Below are 17,968 nucleotides of genomic sequence, written 5' to 3'. Positions count from 1 at the left end.
TGGGAACCCTGAATTCAGGATGCATGTCCAAATGTACCTTAATTAAGTCCTAATTAATTTAACTACTTAAACAGTTATCACACCATGGAAAGAGTAAAGCATTTCATTTGTCCATTTTTATGTCCACCATGCTTCTTGACAACAATGCTGTAACAGTCCATGAGCCCATCCAGCAGCAGGACTGGGAAGCAAAGCAGCCGCTTGCGGTGCCCACAGGCGATGAAGGGCTGTGGCTGTTCCCACTGCGCAGACCTCGGTTCTGCGTGGGTCTGTTGCGGCGCTGTGCACATGCATCTCCTGCTATGACTGACTACTCTTCTGCCAGTGGGTGGGGGTTTTTTAGGCACAAAGAGTAGAGGAGAAAGGTGAAGCTGCCAGACCTGTCTGTAAGGCCAGGAATGGCAGCGGTGCCCTATCCCCACAACTCTGGCTGGCACGGCTGCCCCAGGGTAGGAGTATGGGCTTCCAGCTGCTGGAGCAGGGCTGGCAGCACCCACCAGCTCCAGCTGCAGAGGCTCCCTTTTATGTGTCTTTGTACATGCAAAGCTCTAACTCTCCATTTTTCTATTATTCTGGGATTAGGCCAAAGCTTTATTAAATTTCTTGTAGATTAAAAAGGGAATGGAAATTACAAGATGAAATCTGAAGCATTAAGAAAGGGCAGGTTTCCTTCTTTATTATTCACATGCTCCAGTTAAAATATTTTAAGTTAAATGTTTCTTCCTCCCTAAAATAGGAGCGAGCACTTGCACAGACAAGTCAGGCTTCTCTAAGTAGATCCTAGACCCATCAGCGTGTGGGTTGTGGGTCTTGGTTATGTCTTCCCTTTCATGGTGGTCCTGTGGCACCCTGATGTCGGAGCTCAGAGCAAAAGGGAAAGGGCCAAAGGGCTCATCTGCACAAGCAGCTCTTCGGTTAATACTGGGGTGAGCTTAGCCATGATGGTATGTCCATCTAAATTGGTTTCTTGTGCCTCTTGCTCTATTACAGTTTTGCTCATATGGACTAGATTAGAGATGCTCAGCATATGTTGATGACACTTCAGACAAAATACTCTAATCCTGGTCATGTATGGCATGATTTTATAATTCCTTTTTTTTTAACTGTTTTTAGCAAAGCTCTCCTCTCTTTGTTTTGCACTCATTTGTGGACTACTATGTGACTTCCTTAAAATGGAATGGAATAATCAGAATTATGAAATCTATAGTAAAATGTGTTCATGGCTTCTTTAAAGTTAAGTCACTGGTAAGAGCTGATAAGTGCATGTGAGCAGCATTTGCTCTGACTGGTTTCCAAATTGTGCTCATATTGCCAGCCATTTCCCAGTACTCATGGGCACTATATCTCCTCATCCTGGTTGCGCATCTGTGTTGCTAAATGAAAGTCATCAGAGTCAGCATGAAAATTTAATAAGCTGTGTTCTGGCATTGGTCATGTTCTCAATTGTGTATTTGTTTTCTGCTGCAGAAGTCCTCAGACATTGTCAACCAGAACAGCTCCAGTGTTTACAAGCACTGATGTGTATTAGCCTCAAATAGCTCTCTATTGGTGGTATTCTGAAAACAGACCAGATCTCTGAATTTGCCAGTATTTTTAGGGGGCTGATCAAAGCCAGACCTCAGCCTGGAAAGCTGTAAAGCTCTTGGCCTTCCTCTTACAGTCTGGTAATTAATATGTTTCAGAAGCAGAAGGATCCTTAGACAAATTAGTGGAGTTTAAAGCTTCTAACTTTAACATGGAGAGTTTTAAATAATTATGTGTTTTGACTTCCTGGTGACTCATCAAGCATGTAGTTGGTTGCATCTACATCCTAGGCAGGGTGTGTCTTACAGTGTTGAGCCTCGTGGCAGTCCCTATTGCCCTTCTAGAAGAAGCAGAATAAAGACAGAGAAAATGGGACAAACACAAAACTTGCTCCCATTTAACCTTTTGCTGCAGGAATAAAGCTTTAAGGTTCCCAGCACCACTAGCTGGGCCAAGTTTTGGAAATTATTAAGCTATCGGCTGTTTCATGAAACTTTCCTATCTCATGTGCTGGAGTTTCAGCTCCCTGCCTGTTTGCTTTGCTGTCTGCTTGGTAACTGCTTGGGGTTTGGCTCCTGTGGGGGCGTTCAGGGAGGTCCAGCTCAGTTCTGCCCCTGCTTTAGTATGTGGTGCTGGTATATTTGGGATATTGACCATAGCAGAGTAATCCATCGCCATGTGTGTGGCACGGTTGGGTTTTGGCTCCTATTTCATGGGGTTGCTTACTGCTTGGTACCAATGTGTCTGCTCTTTTGTCATCGTGTCCCGTCCGTATGTGTCCCCCCTCCATGCCCAGTGGGGTGTAGAAACACATGTGAAAAATCTTCACAGCTTCACACTGTGCATGTATTTGTGTTTGCTCGTTCTAAGAAAGGCACAAGTGGCTAAGGGCACTTCCAGAAGGGATCTCCTCACTGCGAACCACTCAGTGGCTACCTGCAGGGTTTCAGCAGACCACTGCAGACTGAGGAAAGGGAGAGAGGCCAGAACTCCTGACTGAAAGGAAAGGCTTAGCTGGAAGCTGTTTGCTTCCCTGAGTGCTACCTTTTAATAAAGAATGTCACCTCTTAATGAAAAGAAATTGCTTTTTAGTAATTCTTAGTAAAACTCCTATCTCATTCCTAGGGGAGGTGATTTAAATGGTCTTCTGTTAATTCTCTGAAACTTAAAAATGGATCAGAGTGCTTCAGTGAGATTTGCTCTGTGCCCACACAAAATTTGAAGCTGCCCGCTGTACCCATGGCTGTGGATTAACACAACTTTGCAGAGCAGCCTGGCACATGCTTCCTGCCCTCGGGAGGAGTCGGGGTGTGATGCTGCTCTACATCACTTCTACCCTGAAGAGCAGCTCAGAGCCGATTAAAACAAGAAGCAGCCTGCCGCCAGCCTGGAGGATGCTCAGGTGCTCTTCAGAAGCAGGAACACAGCGGAAAGCGAGGGGCGAAGAGCAACTGGGACAACGGGGTGGGATTAGCGGCCAAGCAAGCTGACCAAAACAGCTGCTCTTGGGAGTGTCACCATGGGCCAGGTACGGCCCTGGCAAAAGGATTCCTTCTGAGGAAATAAAACCTCTGTTAGGTATCTTGAAACAAATTATTGCAAATTAATCCTACTAACTCCGAAGAATCCAGTGTGTTGGATGGGGTTTGTTTTTTGTTTTTGTTTCTTTTTTTTTTAATTAACATCAGGAGCTGACATTTATTTGGGTGAAGAGTTTCAGCAAGCTGATGCCTTCAGTCCTGGGCAGTGGTGCATACATATAAAATTTACATATGAAAGTAAGTACCTGATTTATAGCTGTCTGCATTCAAAATGCTTAAGCACAACAATTAAAGATATGTCTGAAGAATTTGAATGAATACATAGGTACTAAAGCAGCTCTGTTTCCGAGTCAGGAGTCTGTATTTAGAGAGACACTAGTAGCAGAAGGGTGTTTTAGGCACTGTCCATTTACGTTAGTGTTCTGAAGACCCACTTCGTGTTCAGCTTCTTGGCAAACCAGAAATTAGGATGCTAATGCTTTTTAGGAATAAGAAGTCCCAGCAGTATTGGTTGCTTCCATATATTGCCTGAGATCAGATCCACTTAAGTGCTTGAGGTGTAGGTGCTGCCCTCTGACGACGTATCTGCAGAAATATGACCCATGCCCACTGCCAACTCTTCGTTCCTAGAGCTGTAACCAAGGTTTGCTGTCGGCTCCCCCACAGTTGCATACTGCGTATTTCAGCAGAAAGTCTTCTTACAAGAGCAAATGCATTTTGGTAAATTTTCGCATGTCCTATTGAAAAATCTGGTTCTGTATTGGAACAATATTTTTTGAGTAGTTTCTTCTATGCAAATACGATTTAATTGGTACTTATGTTCTGCTTAATTATGCTTCACATTTTGGAGCAATCTGCTCAACTTAAAGAGCAGTTCTGTGAAATGGAGAGAAGTAATCCTTTTGGGTGATACTGTCTCATTTGGATGTGATCTGTAGCGTGTTTATTTACTAGCGGTGTTTCACTCCTCAATTCTGCCTGGCCCAAAACAATTTGTGCTTTTTCTAGTCTTTGCACAAATGAATTGCCATAACGTGGGGGTGGTGAGCTGTCCTGGCTGCTATTATAGGAGGAAAATTGCTCCCAAATTCACTCCTGCTGAGGATTCTATCATTGCCTTACAGTTATATGGCAAATTCTGTTTTACATACTGCTGTTTCTGAATAGGATTAAGTGTGTGTTAATGAACAAAAGAAATTTTTTTTTTTTTTATTTTTAAAGTAAGTGTGAGCAAACCCAGACATGTTTCCAGCTTGGGAAAATAAATATTTCTGCTTCTGTTTAAAAAAAAAAAAAAAACAACAAAACAAACAAAAAAAAACACCACACCAAAAAACCAAAAGGAACACACACACACAAAAAAGACACCAAAAAATCCAACAAGAACAACAAAACCCCAAACCAGCAAAGCAAAACAAAAAACCACAAAACTTGATTTAAAAAAAAAAACAACAAACCTCATACTAAGAAATTGAAACTTAAGGCCAAAGTAGAAATAACTACTACTTTTTCTTTTTCTTTTTTTTTTTAAGATCTTTAGCATTGAAATTTCTGTTGTGCAGAATTCCAGTGTAGGTTCCTGGCTATGAGTGTATATTTGTTACAGCTGTGCTCATTCACTGTGTAGTTCCCCAGTAATGAAGTAAAAATTTATGGGACTGGGCAACTTAACAGAGAAAAAGCTGCAAAGAGCCGTGGCACTGTAAATAGACTGAGATAAGCTGACCACAAACATGGTGCAGGTGGCGATGGCTTCTGCCCATATTACAATGAACTGTGAACATTTGTGAGAACTGGAATTTGAAAGATTTTCCAAAATGAAGTTTTCTAAATAACAGTCAAAACTTCTACTCTGTGGAAAATTAAGTCTTTTAAAATTTATTTTCCCAATCTGGAATGTCACTTTTGGAAGGGTGACGTCTCCCGCAAACCACTCTGAATTCTGAAGAGCTTCAGTGCCCTGTTTGGGAGCTCAGCCCAGGCTGCCCACGCACCCCAGGGTGGCTCGGAGGCAGGGACTTTCTGCCCCTCCTGGCACGCTCCTGGCCATGGCGCACCCACCGAGCAGCACCAGCCCGCAGCAGCATCTGGCCCTTGGGTGGTGATGGCCCGGGGATGCTTCGGCTGTCCTCACTTGCAGGCTGCTGCGGCAGTCTTTCATATCTGTGACTGTATGTAGACACTCCCACCAGCAGCCTGCGGCGACTGAGAACAGCGATGCCTTTGGGAAGGCGATGAGAAGATAATGGGTGTGTGCACACACCCACGCTTGCTCACTGGGTGAAAAGTCTCAGTCCAGAATAAAGAAATCTCGGGTGAGGCTGGAGCTTTGTGATCCCCTGCAATCATGACCTTAAACACTGTGTCTGTGGTTGAGAGTGTCCATTATAAGGGTTTTATATAGTTTAAGTTATGCTTGGCCTTGCATCTTGTGTTTTGGCCTATTCACCTTCGTTCTACAATTATCAGCTTAATTTTCATATCAGTTCTGCAGCCAGTACCAAGTGTATGTAATCCCACCTGTTCAAAAAAGGCATGTCTGAGGGGGAAAACAACTTAGTTTTTTGTAGTTAAAACCTGCCTGAAAGCACAAATATAAAATTCTGTTTTCCCCATAATAACCCAAGGATAACACATCCTTGAATTGGGCACTGAACTAATTACTATTTCCGATTGCTTGATTCCCCCACATTATATAGTTGTTGATTATTGTTCTTCCAATAGCTTTTTTCTAACTCAAAGCTAGAGCAAACCAATGTTTGTGGAAATCGGTGCAGTAATAAATCAGCGACTTGAAGTATCTGATTTGCTTTTCAATGAGAAAAAAAAACATTGGCAGCAGTAATCCTTCTCAGAGAAAGTCCATTTGCAGTGCATTGTCTTGGCTCATCAGAGATTTTTTGATGAATAACCTATTCCAAAAAAGAGAAAAAACTAAGTTCAGTTACTTCATTTATAATTCAGACTCTCCTATGACTATTTCATTTATTAAATGCCCTTGGAAGAGTTTCTGATATTTCTCCTGAAAAAGCATCACAGTGTGATGCCTTGATGTATTCTCATAGTTTTCATTTTCCCTTGCTGCTTTGGAATCAATATTGCCTTGGTCCCAGCTCACCCTGCATTTTCTAGGCTGGGGAAACCCATTTAAGGCCAGTGGCTTGGTGCTGCTTTTTTTGAGGAGATTGCTGCCTCCATACTCTTTATTTGCCCTCTCTGCACTCCAGCTATTAGATAGTCAGGGGAAAGGGATATTTCATTGCAGTTAACCAGATAGTAATTTTTCAGGAAATAGGATTTGCATGAACATTTTTCCATTTTCTATTCTTCATTTCTATCCAGGACCAATTGGAAGAAAAAAAAAATTATGGCCTTTAACAGTGGGTTTCTTCCCCTACCCAGGTGTGACTGCAGGTATCTCAGAGTAACCTCAACTCTGTCCTGAGCTCCCCGTGTGACTGAGCAAATCCCCTGACAGAGGAGCAGCTGTAAACCAAATGCTCATGAGCCGGGGCATGCCACAGCCTTGGCACACAGGAAAAACTCTGTTCTGCTCTGAGCACTTGTTCTTGACAGTTAAAATGAAAAGAATGCTAATTATGCTTTATTTCCTGCTGAGATGACAAACCTTTGGGGTAGGAACTGTCCCTCCTATGTGTTTGTGCGATGGTGGGACCTTGACTTAGGGATCAAGTCAAGCTCCAGAATGGGAATTACCCTCTGAGTTCAGCTGGGTGGTCTCAGTGCAAACATTATTATTCCCTGTGATGATGCTCAGTGCTATTCAGATTACATTTTATTAGAGTAGGTGAAATAGTTATATTATACTTGTGCATATTAAGAAAGTACATGGGTTCAAAATTTACTGAAGAGCTGTGTGTGTCTTGGGTACAAGGACATTGTACCCAATGGTACCCAATGCCTCTGGATTGGGAAATTGAACTCAAGATTGCTGGAGACCAAGATGGAGCTCTCGGGAGTATCACTGTATGTTCCTCTTGTTCTCTTCTCTGCATTATATGAATTTTTTGGTCTGGCCCAAGACAGCCATTCTTATGTGTCACCTTTTCCAGGAAGAAAAACCTACAAAGTGTGAATGGATTGATAGAAATTAGGAACGCTGATGAGGTGTGAATAATGCTGAAAGGCTATTCTATTCCCAGGGCACACTGTGCTAGACTGTGAAGTGCCAAGAACTGCAGCTTTTTAGAATACTGGGGGTTTTTTTTGTTTTGTTTGAGGGTTTTTTTAATCTGCAGACAAGATGGTACTTGGCTTTAGTTCTGCTGCTAGTTTGCACAGCAAAGGATTCTTGCTAGCTGAGTTCAGCACCTGCCCCAGATCTGGAGAGAGCATGATTTTGCAGCACAGAAAACACTCTGTAATGTGAGCTCTCTTATAGAGCCTGAGCAAGCCTAGTCACAGGATTAATGTGCCTCTACCATGAATCACAGAATCGCTAAGGTTGGAAAGGACCTTCAAGATCATCAAGTCCAACCATTAATCCAGAACCACCATGTTGCCTAAACCATGTCCTGAAGCGCCACAGCCACAAGTTTTTTGAATGCTTCCAGAGATGGCGACTCCACCACCTCCCTGGGCAGCCTGTTCCAATGCCTGACCACCCTCTCGGTGAAGAAATTTTTCCTAATATGCAATCTAAACCTCCCCTGGCGCAACTTGAGGCCACTTCCTCTTGTCCTATCGCTGGTTACTTGGGAGAAGAGACCAACACCCTCATTGCCACAACCCCCTTTCAGGCAGTTGTAGAGAGAGGTAAGGTCTCCCCTCAGCCTTCTCTTCTCCAGACTGAACAACCCCAGTTCCCTCAGCCGCTCCTCATAAGACTTGTTCTCCAGACCCCTCACCAGCTTTGTTGCCCTTCTCTGGACATGCTCCAGCACCTCAACGTCCTTCTTGTAGTGAGGGGCCCAAAACTGAACACAGTATTCAAGGTGCGGCCTCACCAGTGCCGAGTACAGGGGCACGATCACTTCCCTACTCCTGTGGACCACGCTATTCCTGATACAGGCCAGGATGCTGTTGGCCTTCTTGGCCACCTGGGCACACTGCCGGCTCATGTTCAGCCGGCTGTCAACCAACACCCCCAGATCCCTTTCCGCCGGGCTGCTCTCCAGCCAATCCTCCCCAAGCCTGTAGTGTTGCATGGGTTTGTTGTGGCCGAAGTGCAGGACCCTGCACTTGGCCTTATTAAACCTCATACAGTTGTCCTCAGCCCATCGATCCAGCCTGTCCAGATCCCTCTGCAGAGCCCTCCTACCCTCCAGCAGATCAACACTCCCACTCAACTTGGTGTCATCTGCAAACTTACTGAGGGAGCACTCAATTCCCTCATCCGGATCATCTATAAAGATATTGAACAAGACCGGCCCCAGAACCGAGCCCTGGGGAACACCGCTTGTGACCGGCCGCCAGCCAGATTTAACGCCATTCACCACAACTCTCTGGGCTCGGCCATCCAGCCAGTTCCTCACCCAGTGAAGAGTAAACCTGTCTAAGCCATGAGCCGCCAGTTTCTCCAGGAGAATGCTGTGGGAGACGCTGTCAAAGGCTTTACTAAAGTCCAGGTAGACAACATCCACAGCCTTTCCCTCATCTCCTTTTTGGAAATCACCCTGAGTTGCTCAGCTTGCTCTATGAAATACTACTGGCAGCTCAGGACAAGTTGGTGGTGTTGCCTGTGGAAGGATTAGTGACGACATTACGTGGTGGTTCATAGCTGTTCCCTGGAGTTCACTGTGATTTTTCTCAGGCTGATGTTGGTGAGGTAGACTAAATTATTTCTACTCTCTGCTAGCTGAGTTTTTCCCTGTTGGACCAGCCCTGAGGCTGTGATTACGCTTTTCTATGTGGCTGATTCATGGCTCTTGTTACAAAGCCTTGTGATGGACCATGGCATGAAAGGTGTCTGCTTCTCTACTTGGGAAGCCACATGTCCACTTTTCTGGATAAGGCAATGGATGTATAGGTATGTTCATACAATACCAGCCATATTAAACCTGATCTGTTATGCTAGTGTTAGAGTCAAAGGAAGCTTGGCAGCATGTACTGCCAGTAGCTCTGGGAATATGGTAAAAGGACCCGGTGCACCTCCTTCAGATGAGTCACTGTTTTTTATGTTTATTTAATCAAATGCATGCTTTCCATTGCTTCCTGTTGGTCACCTTTCGGCCTCATCACTCTGTTACTCTTGGCTGCATTCCTTAGATTGCTCTTTGAAGTACTTGGAGTGGTTTAGAAGCAAATACTTCAAGTACTGCCTAAATATCAACCTAGAAAAATGCCAGTCTTGGGAGGGTCCTTGCTATAACTGGAGTGGAACTTTGTCTAAAGTACAAAGTCAGACCCATTTGTAACAAGGGAGATGCATTAACTTAGTGCTCATGAAGTTGAGGAGACTTGTGTGGAGTGCTAGTAAGTGTGTCTGGATGTAGAAGTATTGTTACTCCCATTTTACTGATAAATAAGTTGCCTTTACTCTTTCCTGTTCTGCCGGTGAGCTATTGAGGCGTAATTCATTTTAATGGCGGGGCTGGAAATAGATTCATAAGCAGCTGAATGCTGTGAAATGGCACTCCTGGTTGTAATGCATTATCGTGAGCAAATAATGCTGCTGATGCTATTGATGATCACGACTAGGAGGTTGAAAGAAGCGATCAGTGCTACCAAGCAAGATAGCTTTTAGGTTGCGTTGCAATTTGTGTTAGACATTTGTCTTTTCGAATACCCAGGCTCTGCAGTCCAATTCCTGCTAAGGTTGTAAGAAGTGATTTGCATAAACCACTTTGTTTCCAGCAAAATACTGCAAGTTCTGCAAAACCCACCTTTCAGGGGAGTGGTGTATTCTAATGTTTGTTTCTTGGCTTCCCCTGAAGGGAAATAACTTACTGTGAATCTGCTGTGAGGCCATTAATGTGCTGGGAGAATTTTCTTGCTGGGTTTGACGCTTCCTGCTGCAGAACATCAGAGAAGAGACGAGTTGGGTTTTGGGATTGTTTTTTTATGGGACGTGGGGAAAAAGCTTCATCATCTGTCACCTTGCAATCCTATAGTTTAATTGTAGCCATGGCTTACTAAGTGCCACTTAGTGTTTGAAAGGGGTTGATTGTGGGTGCTTGTCCTTGGATTAGCTCTTCAGACAGGTTTTTTCAGGGTCTCTATGGGTATAAAATTGTGTTTGAGACGGAGTAGAGAATCTCCTCTTCTGTGAAGCTCATTACTGATGATTGGGAAAAAATTGTACAAACTGAAGCCTGGATTGTTGTTGGGGCAACTAAAGAGTTTCTGGAAAACATTGCAAAACACACAAGCAGTGTTGGCGGTAGTTTGGACGCAGCTCTAGGCAGTGCCTTTGCCTTAACTCCAGCCTGGACCTGCGGTCTTGAGGTTGAGCACGATGCAGGTGATTTGCAGCACTTAAAACTGTTTTCCCAAAGTGCCTAGTGTGCCACTGCTCTGCACGTGGTGTCTGTGCCCCTCGGCACACCCCAGCCAGCCGGAAAAGGTATTCAAGGAGATGTTCCAGGGTTTTACTGGGGGAACGAGCACATCTCTTAACTTTGGGCACTGCCTAGAGCTGTGCACAAACTACCATCAACCTAAGAGACCATCTCTTGAACTAAAACTATATATTTGGGGGAAGATAGCCTTTAATACCCAAAAAACCCACACAAAATAGAATTACTCTCAGAAGGTGGCTGTATGTCAGCCTGAGCTGTCTTTTGTGCAGAGATGTTTGAAGTTGAATTGAAGAAGTGATACTGAATGCATTCACAATTTCATATTAACAGAGTAAAATGGAAAGTGCTGCCAGGTTCCATGGCCTGTAAAATGTATGTATTGTAGGAAATATATTTGTTTAACAAACCATACAAAAATTATTCAACTATGTAAAAAGTTAATACGTAAATATTTTTCATTTTCTATTTCTTTTCAGTTGGGAAATGGTCTGTAACCAAATGGCATTTCAATATCTTGTTTCAGTGCTAAGTGATATACTATGTTTCTTACAAAGCATGAAAATAATCAAGAGTATACTTCTTGCTTTCCAGTGTGGGTAGTGTAACATGAAGCTTTATTTGTGGTGTAAATTGCTGTGTGATGACAATGTAGGGAAATGTGACTTTTAAACAGTAAGGAGGAATGCTGAGACATGCAATATGCTCATACTATGCGTCTCATGAGATCACTCAAAAGTGAGCAAGATTGAAGTGTAAAAAAAAAAAAAAGCTATTCATCCTGATAGGCTCGTTGTACAAGTCAGGAGGAGGCATGAGACCGAGGTGTCTGGTTTAAGCAGGGGGTCACATCCAGCTCGACGTTACCAGCCAGTGGTACCTTCAGCAGATGTGAAGGGCAGTGCTGCTCAGGTCTGTAGAGAGAGAAGAGGTTTCTTTCTGGGAGCACACAGCAAGAGGAGCCTTTACTGCTTCCAATGCTGAAGCAAGCATGCAGCTTGTCCTCCACCACTGCTGGGCAGGTATTGGGATCTTTATTTTTCTTTTTTTTCTCTCAACTACTTAGAGAAGCAGCAGATCGCATAATTTGAGGAATTTTTTCAACTAACCTAACTAGAGCCTGACAAGGGCAAAGAAGCTCCTGGTGTAAGCTTTTACTTGCTGCTTCCATAACAGATGTGACAACTGCAGGACAGTAGTTTTTCCACTGGCTCTATTACGTTTATGACAGAAATTTATTTCTCCCTGAGGGCAGGGAGGTTGTGTTGGTGCTCCTGTAACTGAGAAGACAGTGGGGCTGACTGAAAACAGTCCTGGAGCTAAGATTCCATCCCCTCAGTATGTTTGGCAGTGAGGGATTTGTGCATAAAGCTATTTTGTAACTATTCTATTGAGTTCTTTTAAATTCAATCTATTAAACTAACAATTAGTCTGGTATAGAGTCTAAAGAACCTGCCTTCTGATTTTGAAAGCCTTCTTGATAAACAAGAGACCTACGCAGATGTACCTCTGGCCAGCACAATGTTCCATCACGCCCTACAGCACTCCAGTATTCTGGTTTCCTATAAGTAAGGCAAAAAGGAAAATATCTTCTTTTTGCCTTGTACCAGAACTCTGCTCCACAGCGGGATTGGGTTTTGTGTTGTTTATTTTCTCAGACAATAGGAACAAAGTCAAACACTAATGTTGGGGGCTGTGATGGCTTCTCGGCCAGCACAGTCGGAACAACATAAAATCCACTGTTGTTCAGATAGTTTCTGAACTTTCAGAAGACTGGGCATGGGCACAAATAAAAAAATGCTGCTTTGCAGATGTCACAGGGGAGATGTAAGCATCTTATTAGCATGTCACTGCTGAAATAGGACTAAGTGGCTGCAAATTCTTTCTTTTCTCTGTTTTTCTCATCACTGCTTCCTGCATCTGACTTTGGTACCTGCAAGGTTTGTGTTTGGTTTTCCTTAATCTTTTTTAGGCTATGAAGGAAAGAAAATAATGTTACGTCAAATTATACTGAAAAATGCAACTGCATTTATATCGTTTGAGTAGAGTCTTGTATTGGCTTTGCTACTACAGTTCCGTTGCAGCTCACCCTGGTCACAGTCCCATTCCATGGGCACAGCTCTGGTTTGGTTATGGCATTTTACCTGCTCTTTGTAAACAAACAAATAGCATGTTAGAAATAATCCTCAGAAATTATGAACTGAGTTTCTGCCAAATTATTTTCCTCTTCACTGATCTGTAGTTGCTCAGAAATTGCTCTATTTCCACTGCCCAGAGAAGAATCCATAACTTGATTGTTGGGGGTGGAGGGGTGGTGTGGAAATCGCAAGACCCCTCTTGGAAAAGGTGACAAATAATCAAGTCCTCAGTAACTGCTTCTGCATGCTTTATGAAGAGGTTTTATAAGTGGTGGTAGCAACTTTGTCGTTTCTCCTATTTGTAACATTCAATATGTTAAGTAGGCATAAGCATATGAATTTGAGGTGGTGATTAAGAAGTTTTCTGCTGAGCTTATCGAAAAGTGCCATTTTTCAAAAAAGCAATTCAGTGTTAAATAAAAAAATATACACTGTGAATCAAAAACTCGTAGTTATAAATTCAATAATCTGGAAGGGAATTAATTTTCAACTGAAAACTTGAAATCTGACTCTATAGTTTTTCATACAAAGAAATAAGCTTCATGTAACAATTTTTTTTTCAATCTCTTTTTTTCCCCGTCCCTATAAAGAGGAAAAGAAAACGTTGTTTATATCCAGAAGGTATTATCTACAGTCTAAAGTTTTGATAACCCACAAGGTTATCTAATACAGAAACATAGATCAACTTTCTCTTTTTTGCAGCACGTCTACTGTCTTCCTGCTATCTGTTAATCATCTCTGATGCATCTTTATCTTTTCAAGCCCAATATTTACAGTGGGACCTCTCCATGTACTCTAGCTCTTTTTATTCATTGATTTCACCTTTACTAAATCAGGACACTATTATCATCCTTTCTCTAATGACTGCATTTACATTTCTTTTTTTCTTAACAGAAATTAGTTTGCAGCTAGTGTTAACATGCAAATTTAGAACTAATTTTATTAGACTTGATATGAGATGGGTTTTTTTCCTGTCCTCAGGTTACCTAGCAAAGTGGGATTTCCCTGGCAGTAGGTGGTTTCATGGCTAATGGTTTGACACCTTTTGCTTCAGCAGAGATTCAGGGCCTCTTTAAGCAATCTGCTCATTCTCTTAATTTGTTGCAAACCGATCTTGGTGGATCAAGAAGGTTAAAAAGTCATGTGATTATACTGCATGTGGTACACTGGAGTTTATTAAACTTTACTCATTGGTTTTATATGCTTTCAGTAAAGTTCCTAGTATGTAGTGCTCTAGTATGTGTTGTGGTCTTTGTATACAATTTAAATCCATGATTGTAGGTTCTTTGCTCTTGAGACCATCTTCTCTCAGAGGTATTCTTGAAGTTTCAGTTCAAAAGGGGAAAGTGTGGAGGTGTCTGTAGTTGCTAATCTGTAAATGAATACCTGTGTAAGTAGTCAGTCGTTCAGGATTCAGTTCTGATATTGAGCATCTCATGTGATTGTCTTCAGTACCACCATTGCTCTTGCACTGCAGCAGCCAACTGGAGCATCCACTGTGGTTTTCCTGTGTTGGTCTTGGTTGTTTCTTTAATTGTTCCTTCCTCAGACTGAGAAAAGCTGAGCAGCGTTAGCGAGGCCAAGCACCACAACTCAGTGATACTATCTGGCCAGGCATTTTCTCATCGTGTAGGTGATGCTGTTGGGAAGCCATGTTCTGATATTTACTTCTGTCAGTTTTGTCTGTGTCCAGATACCTCCGTAAATTCTATGACGGAGAGAAAATTCTCTGTATTCCTGCACCAGTTTAACATCCAATCCCAAAGACTTTTTCTTTTAATCTAACTATGCATCTGTCAAGAGCAAGCTGAAAGTAAAGAGCTCAGAGTGAGAATAATGAAAGGATGTTCAACCCCTCCAACAGCTTAATGCTTGTTGTAACATGTGTGATGCGTGGTAAGCCTCCTTCTCAAATGTGCCAGAAGGAAAATGCATGCTCACTTCTAAATGTTTATTTTACTATTTAATGGCAAATTAGAGACTCTTTAGATAAAATACAGAATCATTTGGATTGGAAGGGACAGTCACAGGTCATATAGTCCAACCCCCCTGCAATGAGCGGGGACATCTTCAAAGAACCTGATCTAGATGGTATTGAACATGAGGATTACTTAAACGGCTTTAAAGAATTCATGGTGGAATTTCTCAGCCTTAAGATTTCAGGTACAGGCCCTGAGCTGGTCATAGCCTGCGCAGGGGCATCACAAGGGTTTGCAGAGATAGACTGCTGCAAGATTGATTTAACTGGAGAATGAGGTCTTCGCGTTCCCTGTCTACCCAGGGAAAGGCAATGACTGTGCAGTGTGAGCTTAGAAAGTCTTCATACGCTGCTCTTCCTGTAACCCTCTCTACGAAGCAACACACAGCAGTGAGAATTGCTCGGTTTTGGCACCTACTTGATCCTAGTGTCCATTGGGGACATACACAGGCACCAGCTGTGGGACAAAATGCACTGGCTGGTGCGTGAGAGGAAACAAGATGGGCTCACTGGTGCTTCCCAGGCAGCAGGAGGTGAGCTACTGTAGAGCTGATGGTGTGGTGAGAGGGCGTTTAGGAAGGTTTGGGCAGCTGGAGGCACAGGCTTACGTGGAAATCACGGAAATAGATGCCAGATGGACTGAGGGCAGGAGCTGCCTAGGCTGCAGGTGGGGCCAGGGGGCCACACGTATCAATGTTCTAGCAAAACCCTTGTGCCTTTTGCAGGTTACTGCAGATCATACTGTGTACCCAGTTCTCCAGTAAAAAGAAATTGATGCCATGAGAAGCCATATACATATCTTTAACATTTTTTTCCCCCTCACTTTTAAGCTAACTTTGTAGTGAAATTTTCTCCCAGGGGATGTGGGGATAGTACAAAATGACCATATTAGAAGTGAAATTACTGTAAAGAGCACCAGTTAGAGACTTCCAGACCACCTGAGACTTTTTCACTCTTACTAATCACTTTTTTATTTCTACAGCTGTCAGAGCTAAGCTGTGAACAGGAAGCAGAAGGTTGTGGGCTCCTCTTGTTGCCCTCAGCAGACTTCAAAAATTGCATGCAAAGTCTTCCTTATCCCATATCAGAGTTGCTGGAATGACTGCTGCATTGCTGTCTTGCTGTATGCATGGATGCTTGCATGGGTGCATGACTGCGTGCATGCTTCCCTTCACATGCTGCCCTGAGTTTCATGGTCATGCAGGGGAGAGCAAGCTCTGACTTCCTGCCCCTTGGGGTAAGGGAAAGAGACAATTCAGAACAAAAAATGTAAAATACACCTGGAAACAATCCTATAGTCATTGGGAAAGGGGACCCTATGGCACTTGCAGAACATATCCAGTGTCACATTAAAATTAACAAAAGACAAAGCTGTATATGGTTGTCACTTTCTTTTTGTTAAATTTTTTTCTTACTTCTTCCTAGACCCTGCCCGATGGTTTTACGTGTATCAGAGAGGTAAAATTTAAACCAGTTTGACTCTATTGGTCATGTAATTTTTGTAGCAAAACTTTTCTTAAGCTAGGAAACATATTCCCCCTGGCTGAATTTATTCTCACTTTCCACACTGGCAGCAAACAATATTGAAGGCGCTTGAAAATAGCGCAGTTACTGGGTAAGGGTGCAGCCTGGGCAGCAGCTGAGTCCCCTCTGATGAAGGCAGTCCCAGCTTTTATCCAGCCTCGGACTCCTTCTGTGTGCAGTGCTTCATCATGTGATGTGCTAAGTCAAGTATTTAGCAGTCCAGGTACTCTCCACATAAAGTTTTGAGGTGATATTAGTGGAATTTTCCAAAAAGGAAAGTGATTTTCTAACCTTTCTAGTCAGATTTATTTGCAAATTCACTTTTGAGTGGCTGCTTGGAGCAAGGCACTTGTCCCCAAAGCGTATTTCCTGCTGCATCTCCATGGAAAAGCAGCAAAGCACCCAGCAAGCTTTCAGTGGTTTTCCACCTGTTTTGACAAGTTGCTTCCCTTATAAATGTTGCTACAATAGGTGAGAATATGCAAGGAAAATTGAAAAGAAAGTGCTGTCCCAGGTAAGGTTCAGGGCACTGGGAGGACACCCATCTGTCTTCTACCCTGGGAATGACCACTGCAAAGCTATTTCTAATGATGAGTAGAGTTGATACAGTGTCTGCAGAAACATTTAAAGTCAAATCTGACATTGTGTAGTTCATGTTCAAATCATTGTACCTGGTCTCAGCTTGTATGCCAGAAGGACATTTTGGAGGTACCCATGGCCTCTGACTATTCCTGCACCTCTAGTTTTCAGAGTATAACCTTGTTCTAGCTTCCCTATGTACAACTGTGAAACTAATTAAGAGTATAAAGGCAGAGGAAAGTATTTATACATGACATTTTGCATAGATCATTGCAAGGATTAGCCAAGAAATCTTAAAATTCTATTTTTTAATTAAATCTCAGTATTTTATACACTGCTGGGTTTTCACGTAGCTTTTCTCTGCAACTGGTGGTGTTGCGGGTTCACACAGGCAGAGCAACTTTGCTCAGATTGACTGTTTGTGTAATGAATTTGATATTGCTGGTTTAATGGTGAAAATGGACCTGAAGGAGTCAAAAAATCATTTCAGGAAAAGGGAGTGGATAAGGAGAGATCAGTTCCTTTTTGTTTTACTGGCTGCAGTCCCTTTGGTTTGGAAATTGATCTCTCCAGCCAGGCAGCAATAATAATAATGGACTCTTCAATTTTAATTAAATGTATTTAATATTGATACATCAGTAGGTATCTTAGTGCTGGTTTTTTATTGATGTTTGCCATGAGCAGATTTTACTTAATCCTTTTTTAGGATTCACAGATGTGCATATACATATTTTTAAGTTCTAGCTGAGCTATCATTCTGGGAATGTCAGCAGGAGCAAGCCCACAGTATTCTTGTTATCTACCACATTAGCCTTGTTGATTTGCAAGTGTTTGCCAGATGGGGTCGCTTAAAGGCTAACACTTAGATTTTTGTCTTGGTGGAAGCACATGGAACCGTGCAGAAATATTTTGACTCTGCCAGACAATGGAGTTGTACTTGGTAGCTGCCTTTGCTCCAGGGACCTGGAACCACAGACCTCAAAGGACTTCACAAAATCAGTATTTCCTACAGCTCCTGCTTACACCAGTGCAGGAACCGCTGAAGCCAGTGTGTGGGGTCTGCATCAGTAATACAGCTCTTGCCTGACTCGCATTCCCATAACTTTCTGCCGTAATGAGCGTTTATGGACTCAGGCCTTTAGTTATTTCTCTTCATGAAATTTTCAAATATTTGCAACTGTTTTCCCACAGGCAGGATCTATTTCC

At 42.8% G+C, this 17,968-nt stretch overlaps 1 protein-coding gene across 4 annotated transcripts in view; it reads left to right on the top strand.

The window, feature by feature from the left end:
- Positions 1-17,968, top strand: part of KCNIP1 (potassium voltage-gated channel interacting protein 1) — a gene marked incomplete at both ends in the record, with an annotated part of 437,431 nt that overhangs the window by 395,686 nt on the left and 23,777 nt on the right. Inside the window, one exon of one of the 4 annotated variants that reach the window (XM_082006254.1) lies at positions 16,085-16,117. The exons of the other annotated variants lie outside the window; for them this stretch is intronic. Coding sequence (XP_081862380.1) covers positions 16,085-16,117 — 33 coding nt within the window. The remainder of the gene's footprint in view (positions 1-16,084; positions 16,118-17,968) is intronic. 4 annotated transcript variants of the gene reach the window in all.

Source organism: Phaethon aethereus (genome assembly GCF_964289735.1).
Source record: "Phaethon aethereus genome assembly, chromosome: 14".
Lineage (NCBI taxonomy): Eukaryota > Metazoa > Chordata > Aves > Phaethontiformes > Phaethontidae > Phaethon > Phaethon aethereus.
This window is presented reverse-complemented; position numbering and strand designations above follow the sequence as displayed.